Source organism: Aulostomus chinensis, chromosome 16 (genome assembly GCF_037954235.1).
Source record: "Aulostomus chinensis isolate RoL2024-O1b breed Wild chromosome 16, RoL_Achi_v1.0, whole genome shotgun sequence".
NCBI lineage: Eukaryota > Metazoa > Chordata > Actinopteri > Syngnathiformes > Aulostomidae > Aulostomus > Aulostomus chinensis.
Window position 1 is genome coordinate 21,399,104 of NC_141335.1, and position 8,380 is coordinate 21,407,483.

At 39.5% G+C, this 8,380-nt stretch overlaps 1 protein-coding gene across 2 annotated transcripts in view; it reads right to left on the reverse strand.

The window, feature by feature from the left end:
* The window catches only part of ide (insulin-degrading enzyme), a 29,898-nt gene extending 22,326 nt beyond the window's left edge, over window positions 1-7,572 (reverse strand). The window contains exons 1-6 of one of the 2 annotated variants that reach the window (XM_086180362.1): window positions 7,202-7,572; window positions 6,196-6,380; window positions 5,389-5,596; window positions 3,533-3,702; window positions 449-571; window positions 130-242 (exon numbers count right to left, since the gene is read on the reverse strand). In XM_086180362.1, coding sequence (XP_086036488.1) covers window positions 130-242; window positions 449-571; window positions 3,533-3,702; window positions 5,389-5,596; window positions 6,196-6,380; window positions 7,202-7,287 — 885 coding nt within the window. In that variant the 5' untranslated portion in view covers window positions 7,288-7,572. The remainder of the gene's footprint in view (window positions 1-129; window positions 243-448; window positions 572-3,532; window positions 3,703-5,388; window positions 5,597-6,195; window positions 6,381-7,201) is intronic. The other variant, XM_086180361.1, reaches the window with a different exon arrangement.
* Window positions 7,573-8,380: the final 808 nt, after the last annotated feature.

Consider the following 8,380-nt stretch of genomic DNA (forward strand, 5'->3'; position numbering starts at 1 on the left):
GAAAAAAAACAAACCATTATACAGCTGCTTTCAACAGGACATTTTAGAGCCCTAAATCTAAATTCCATGAAGCCAGCTCATGATGAACTCGGTGAAGTAGTGACCTCTCCTTTAAAAACAGAGACTCACTCTGAGATGCTCTTCCTGGAAAGGGTGCTCAGGGAATTCTGGGATAGGCACATTCTTGTTCTCCACTTCTCCAAATAGCTTGACCACCATGGAGGTCAACTCTTCTAAGGATTCTGCAGGTATAAAGGGAGGACAAATAAGGTTTAACACTGGTGTTTGAATCTTTGATGTTTTGGCTGAATAGATACACAAATGGCAAATCTGGAGGAGCGTACACAGAAAGTAGCAGTTTGTCACAATCACATGTGCATATTATGGAACACAAATGCAAAAAAAGAGTAAAAGACTGCGTAGGCAGAGGAAATATAAACTTAAACACCTCTTCCTAACACGCAGAGTCCCATCAAGTTAGAGGAGTAGTACGTGGAGTGAAACTTCAGGAGCTCTTGGCGGATGTCAATCCCATCTTTGCATGGTCTGGTTTCAAGGGTCAATTTGTTACCTGAAACATGAAGAATGAAATTGCCCCAGTGGGTTGAAATTGTGAAATAGTATTGATGTTAAAAATAAAACACGTAAAACAAAATTCATCACATGCACCACTCAGTGTCAAGGATCAAAACTCAATTAAGCCACAGTTTTATTTCCATTAGGGGAGAGGGCAGGATGACTAGTCTGGTAAGACTGACAGGTGCAAATGCAATTTTTATTAAATCCATAAAACAAATCGCACAAGACCTAAAATGCACATTGAAGACAACCCTGGCTTAAGCAGGCAACGTCCCTGTTCTCTGAAACTATTTCTCAGCCACTCTTTCAGATTCTGCTTAAACGTTTTCTCTGCCTCAACAAGTTTAATCAACCATAGAAGTTAGTGCATTCCATGCAGCTGCACTGATGAAAACAACAGTTTTTTCCTACGTTAACTTTGATTCTTAAAGAATATAATCTGTAGAGCTGCCTCTTTTTGTGTGGTTATGAATACCTCCAAAGTGATTTAAAAAGTTGGCCGGATCATAGGCTTGAGTAATACAATGACAGCATGTGAGTACTGCTAATGAGACACTTCATCGCATGCAACAACAAACAGTTTCCTTTAAATGCAAGTCATTTTACCAGCCCTGAAACTGCGCTAGGTTTGGTTGCACAAACAACACTCACTCGCATAAACAACCTGTCATATACTCTGACAACCGAGCGTGCTGTGAGTGAGACGTAGACAGCCAATCATTTAATAGGTGCTAAGTTTGGTTCGGTCCGCCAACACCGATGGAACAAACAGCATCAATGCCCTCCAAAGTGTCATAAATCACCACTGACAAGAACAAAGATTTTCAATGTGCCAACTCTTTAGTCTTGTTTGGTTTGGATACAATATTACTTGGTTAGATTTAGAGAAAGATCACGGTTTGCCTCACTGCTGTTAATGCTCATGCATGCGTGACCCACATCTACAGCTGACTCAGACACAACAACAGCAGTGTGGGGTGAGTCAATGAGTGCAGTCAGTGAAGAGACTGATAAACAACAGCATGCCAGCTTGACATTTTTCAAATCTGACTAATACAGTTAGCATGTTGGATACAGATATTAACTAATTTTGAATATTAGATGAAACATTTTAGTGGCATCACTTCTTCAGCTGTGTTACTCAGCCCTCATTGAAAAACAAATAAATGTTTAATTATACACTGTAATTAAGTTGTTAAGCAGGTGTAATTGCTTACTAATCTATTTGTCAACAACCATATGTAATTCCCTGGGTACTTTTGTATATGTTGTTCAAATCTATGAATGATAATAGTAGTAAAACAAAAAAAAAAAACCTGCTGTAATATTGTAAAAAATAAGTCCTAACATGGTACAAGGAAAATCAGTGTCAATGTTGAGTGTTTAAATTAAGTATTGCCATTTTATACATTTTTGAATATTTGTTCAAATTTCCCATCACAAATCATACATGTGTTTTAACAAATCCCATCAAGTGTTCCATCCATCCATTTTCTATACTACTTATCCATTAAGGGTCACGGGGGGGGGGGGGGGGGGTGCTGGAGCCTATCTCAGCTGACATGGGCGAGAGGCGGGCAAGAGGGGGTTCCCCCTGGACAGGTCGGCAGTCTGTCACAGGGCCATCAGGAGCAATTAGGGGTTCAGTATCTTGCTCAAGGATACGGGGGAAGTGAGGATCGAACCAGCGACCCTTTGGTTGCTGGACAGCCACTCTACCTCTGCCACCCGCCTTCAAGTATTATTTAGGGAAAGACTTTTTAAACTTATTCATACATGTGTTTTGAGTGTCACGATCTTATGGTCATAACTAGACAGTATTCTGAGCTTGTGCATGGGTTTGTTCATTTATTATCCAATTGTATACACATTTTTGTTAATGTCCTTTTTGTGTATTGTGGCGCGTAGTGTAAATGGGTATTCTTGTACCCTGAATATTTCAATTTTGTGACTCTGTCATGCAGCAGCTAAGTGGGTGCTTACAGACTGTAGCTCCGCTTCCATTATCAGAGTCCCATTTGCACAGTTTTTTTCTATCCGTCAACAATTACAATATCAATCATATGATCATAGCACTTGCAGTGCATTACGGACTGATAAGGATCTGTGCAGCTCTTTTCATACTGCAGAGGGTGAAACCACTAAACAGTGACAGCATGATCATCTTGGGAGTGCAAGACTAACACGCCTGTCTGATCTGTTTGTGGGCTTTAGTGGACCAAAGATGATATAATTCAAGACTGCCATCAGGTGGCGGTTTTCTGCTGCTCCGAGTTCATGAAAGCTCCTTTTCACGCAACTCCCTCACATTAGGGATATTTCAAAATAAAGGACAGTAACTGGTAAAAGATACAAGATGTTCAATAGATTTCATACATGTTTATGTGTCACCATGGAGGATTTTTTTTTTTTTTATTGTCTATGCTTCTGCTTTTTATGTGTCACACTGCTGTGTGTTTGTTATGTCATTTTATATTTACTTAATCCGCTTCATCCCCCGTGGGACATAAAAGCTTTGATGATCTTCCTCCATCTGGACCAGTCTGTGCCTCACCCCATGTCACATCTAACATACTATTTCTATTGAAATTCCCTTTTTTGCATTTACTTTTATTCGTCATGTTGTGTCACATGTATATTCAAATTAGTAGGCGCATTTATAGCCATGTCCTGCATTATGTTTCTTTAAATACTTACCGTATAATCTCTTCTGTTCTATGGTCCTGCATCTTTATTAATGACTTCATGACTTTGTCATTTTAAATGAAAAAAAAAACCTTATGATTGTTACAATATTGTGAGGAAAAAATTGTGTGTGTGTGTGTATTAATTGCCCCAATTTTGTCAATTTCAAAAATTCGTACGTTGCCTAATATGCAACAGTGTTCACGGAGCGGTAAAATTCAGTAAGAGGATCACCCAGTGAGAACTGATCTGAAGAGAAGAATTCTACCTGTTCCAAATTTACTGAACGGGTGGTTTGAGTTGCCAGTGGCCTTCTCTAACTGAAACAACCTCCAGGCATCATTCATCAGGTTCTTCTCATGTTCGGAGTCCACAGCGTTCACTTCACGATCCTTACAGCTCTCATCGAACAGAGGGCAGAGGAAGAACTGGGCGAATCTAAAAAAAAATTACAATAAAACAAAAATTGAACATTAGAGTGGACAAACACCACTGAGTGACTGTTTTCAGTTGAGTAACAAGACTTGGCACATAGAGACACAAAGCATAAACACACATCCATTTGCGTCAGTACAAAACATGAGCAGCTGACACGCAAAAGAGGAAATGGCGAGCACACATAAAAGTTGACTGGTTTTTTTAAAGCCACAACATGGGCTGTTGCTGGTGTGAATCAGATAAGATAAGCAGCCTGCATGGTGTACCAAGTCATGATCAAACTAAAATGCATCTCTGCTGCTACAAAGCAATTACATTTGCCGCTGGTCATAAAATGGGACAATATGGGGAAGCACTTGCAATTAGTTTAAGGGGCATCCTGATTCCAGCTTGTTATAAGAATGATATTTGCCCAAATTACTGAATGCAATAACCAAAATGTATAAATACTCCAACCCATTAGCCCAAAACCCCACTTACATGCTCAAGGAAACACTCAGAAACATGTTGTGACAAGAGAAGAGTCAAGGGTGAAGCAGACAAGCATTGTATAAGTAATTGTTGGGTCTATCATTTAATAGAAGGTCTAGAAACTGCTGGAAAGAACATGTTAGTTTTAGATACTTCATTAGAAATACAGAAAAAAATGCTCCAGAATTGTATATAAAAAGGTTTTTTTTTTTGTAGCAAGGCCATTATTTTAGCAAAGGGGATAGTTTAAGAGCTACAGACATGTATTATCCTCTCAGTCAAAATGTTTTTACAGCAGCAACATCATCAATATTTCAGCAAACCCTGTGCTGTCCTTTCCCACCACTGAAGTCCAGATGGTCCTCGCAATACACCATCGTGGGAGAACAATGAGCCTGTGACGGTCACAAGCGCTTGCTAGAATATCATTCATTTCTTAGGAAGGTAATCTTATCCCATTAGGTTAAATTATGCCTGGCTGTCCTCTGCAAACCACCACAGCTGACATGTGAGCAGAACCCCTCCGCACCACTGAGAACATCAGCCTCACACCACCCCGGAGGTTTGTGACCCAAGTTCGGGTGGGAGCTGCGCTCATGGTTACAGAAGAGTTCTGGTGAGGAAAGACAGACGAAGGGCCTGGCATCTCCCTTGGATTCAAATCTGGTTATCCAAGGAAAGCCAGTTAAACTGATAACAATCACTTAGGCATACATGACATAACTAACTGGATTATATGTACGCAAAATCATTTGTCATTTCTGTTTGTTTACATAAGTGGAGGACTGTCATAGTACTCTGGGTAACCAGCTCATTAAATTACACAACAATGTGATGTCATAGCCATGCAATAAATCCTGTCTCTACGATGCCTACAATGGTCAGTTCATTGTGTCAGAAAGTTGTGAATTCCGTGGTCATTTGGGAGACTTACATGATGTTTGATGTTGAACTAGAGCAAACTGAATATGATTAAGGGGCAGATAAAAATATTATTATATAATACTATGAAAAGATTTGAGGGATTGGCTCTCTTGAAATTTATGATACAATTGTGACTAATGCTCACACAGCTGTGCCAAAGTTCATGTAATGGACTACAGCATATCAAAATGACGGAAAAACAAAACTGAATCCAGATTCAATCAAAATGTATGCCAGATGTATCCACGAGGACAAATTTTTAATACAATACTGAAATAAACATGAAAGTACCTATCTAGTGCTCCTTGCAAGTGCTCATGCGACACGTCAAAGTAGTAGTTGGTGTGCTCTCCACTGGTAAAAGCGTTGGAGCTGCCTGCATGCTCACTGAGGAACTGGCTGTACTCATTCTCCTTGGGGTACTTCTTTGTTCCCAGGAACAGCATGTGTTCACAAAAGTGTGCCAGACCTGAGATGTTTGTTGGGTCCGATAATGAACCTGTGGAGCGAAGTCAAAAGAAGATGACAGGAATGAATTTAACAAGCTTGTTACAGTCGACTGATGAAGCACCTCGACTTTTCACCTTGGCGTGCTGGTTCTCCATGGTAAAAACATTGGTTACATTACAATACACAAGGGATTTAACAGTTTTTATCTAAGTGATAACTTTTTTTTAAAAGGAAGTGTATACTTCTCAAAACAGTAACAGTAAACTGGGTGAAACTTTTCGGGAGTTTTTATGAGATTTTGCAGGCAGTCAGCAGCTTAAATCTCTCCTGTCATCTCTGTCACTTGTGAAGTGTGATAGTTAATTGTTAAATTGACCACAAATAATCCTAGTAGAGGAAGTATCCATTAAATTACCCTTTGTTCATCTTGTAGATTCAGTAACCTTGTAATGTTTAGGGAAAAACATACTTCACACACTGTGAGTATGTGACTTTGATAATGTAGGACAATTACATATTATGCAACTGTTTCTCTCATTGCTTACTATCCCTAACTTAAAATGATTATTGTAAGATTAGTAGTGCTGAGAAGTGGTATACTACAATGGTTAGATACCAGGTATGGCTATAATGACAAAACACCATTACCTATATGGACGTCCAATGCAGCAGAGGATTTGTCTGTTGTTGGGTCACTGATGAGCATGGCCTTCAGGCCATTGTTAAACTCCAGCCCCCTGTAGACCCGCTTATCCTCAGGAGAGCGAATTATGTCACCAACAACCCTGTTCACAGCTGGGTCGGTCATTCTGAATGGAAGCGATGACACCAGCCTGTAATAGAAAGAAAGAAATTAACTACCAGGCAGTCACATTAACCAATAAGGGTGCTGTGATTAACAAATTCTTATTTAGATAATGTTGAGAAATATGCATAAGCCCTCACTAATAATTTAAGTGTAGTGACCTGGCAGATAGTCACTGAGAACTGCTTCAGTTGACGAGCTCCGGGATGAAGTAGCTCACCCGTGAGGGATTTTAAAGTTTAATTTGTTTAATAAGGTGATGCTTAGAAAAGCTCTGATATCCGTCACGTAAACTTAATGAACTGGTAATGCTACTTTGATAGCATGTGGCTAGGCTATATCACAACTTTGTACAGTACAAAGGTAGTTGATGCGAAAACACACAGACAACTGCAGTGCACAGCATTCAGCAGCCATAAACAGACATCAACTTTAACGTCACTGGCCAAAGGATGAAATGAACCCACCCACAGAAGAAAACGAATGTTTGCTTGAAAATATCTCAAAATAAATTAATCTGAGCGATAATTCAAACAAATGCCCGGGGTAGGGTTGAGGAGTTTCTTGGTGACCCTTCATTCCTCGTTGTCGTGACAGTGTAACATCTTTATATTTCTCCAGTCATATGGTGGTACGATACGAAAAACTGTACTGAAGCTTGGCCCCTAGGTAGCATCGAAGCTAACTGTTTGCATTTTAGCTTAGGTCAACTAACCAGCTTGTACGGCCCCGGTGGCTAAAGTTAATTCAGTAGCTAGCTAGCTTCGCGTTTGGTTTGGAACTGACTCGGTTATTCATTTATTTATTTTTGTTAACCACAAATCAAGACATTAGTAAGAGAACACTTACCCAAAGTATTTGTTAAGATATGAAACGCCGCCTGCTAACTGGAGATACCTCGTAAACTGAGCTGTTCGATTACTCCACTTAAACATACTTTGCGCCCACGGAAAACAAACCTTGAGCGATCACGCCGCCATCTTTGAATAGTCAAACTTAGTCGAACACAGAGCAGGGCGTAATTCAAGTTAGTATATTACGTGTTCTGCAGTGAACTCGCCATCAGATACGTTTGGTCAATAATTCAACTATTTATGAGATGGATTATCAAATTTACGTGCATCAAAAAAAAATTAAGGTTATATTTGGCAATTTCGTTGTGCCATTGTCTCTCATGTTGATTACACGGCCTGCGCGTGGATTTTTATGGTCAAGTCAGGTTTCACAGCTTTGTCCTGCCCATCAGCCGGCTACTGGTGGAAGGTCCAGAACTTCACAAACACACAGACACGACAATTTACGACAAACGGTCCCATAATTCTAACATGGGCAGTAGTGCGGAAGCGTATTGATGCACCAAGATAAAGATACATTAATAAATATCTTGTTGTTGTTATTTGTTAAAGAAGAAATCCTCATCTTGTGAGAAAATATCTTACAGTGTCATCGGATATCACAATCGAAAAATAATAAAGTCATGAGGACACAATAGCAAAATTACTGATACATGTTGTGAATAGCCTATGTATTGTTCTGTCCGTTCTATATTTTTAATACTGTTATATATACTCTATATTCTGTTGTGCATTTATTGTGACAACGACAACAGGGTCGGAAATGGTTGGAGTTACGGTGGAGATTGCTGTCATCACCCAGCCACTAGATGGCGACAAATGTGTAAAAATCAAGGACGTTCATTTTACGTCAGACGTTGCTTAATGTGGAGTACGCTTAAAAAATCCTGCAAAATACAATGCTTAAATTGTTCGAAAATGACCCTCTTATTCTTTTTGTGAAACATGACAAGATGCAGGTAATGACTAACCCCTAAAACGATAAGCAGCTCTCCATGGTGTGTTTTGGAATTTGGTGGCTTAATATTTATATCCAAACTTGACACCTTATCTTCCGTATTCAAATCAACTGAAAGAAGAAATGAGGTAATATGTTAGAAATATTAAAATCCTTTTTATTTGTCGACCTGTTTTTGGTGTTTACTCGGAAATAGGAACTGAAGAATCAGGGGAG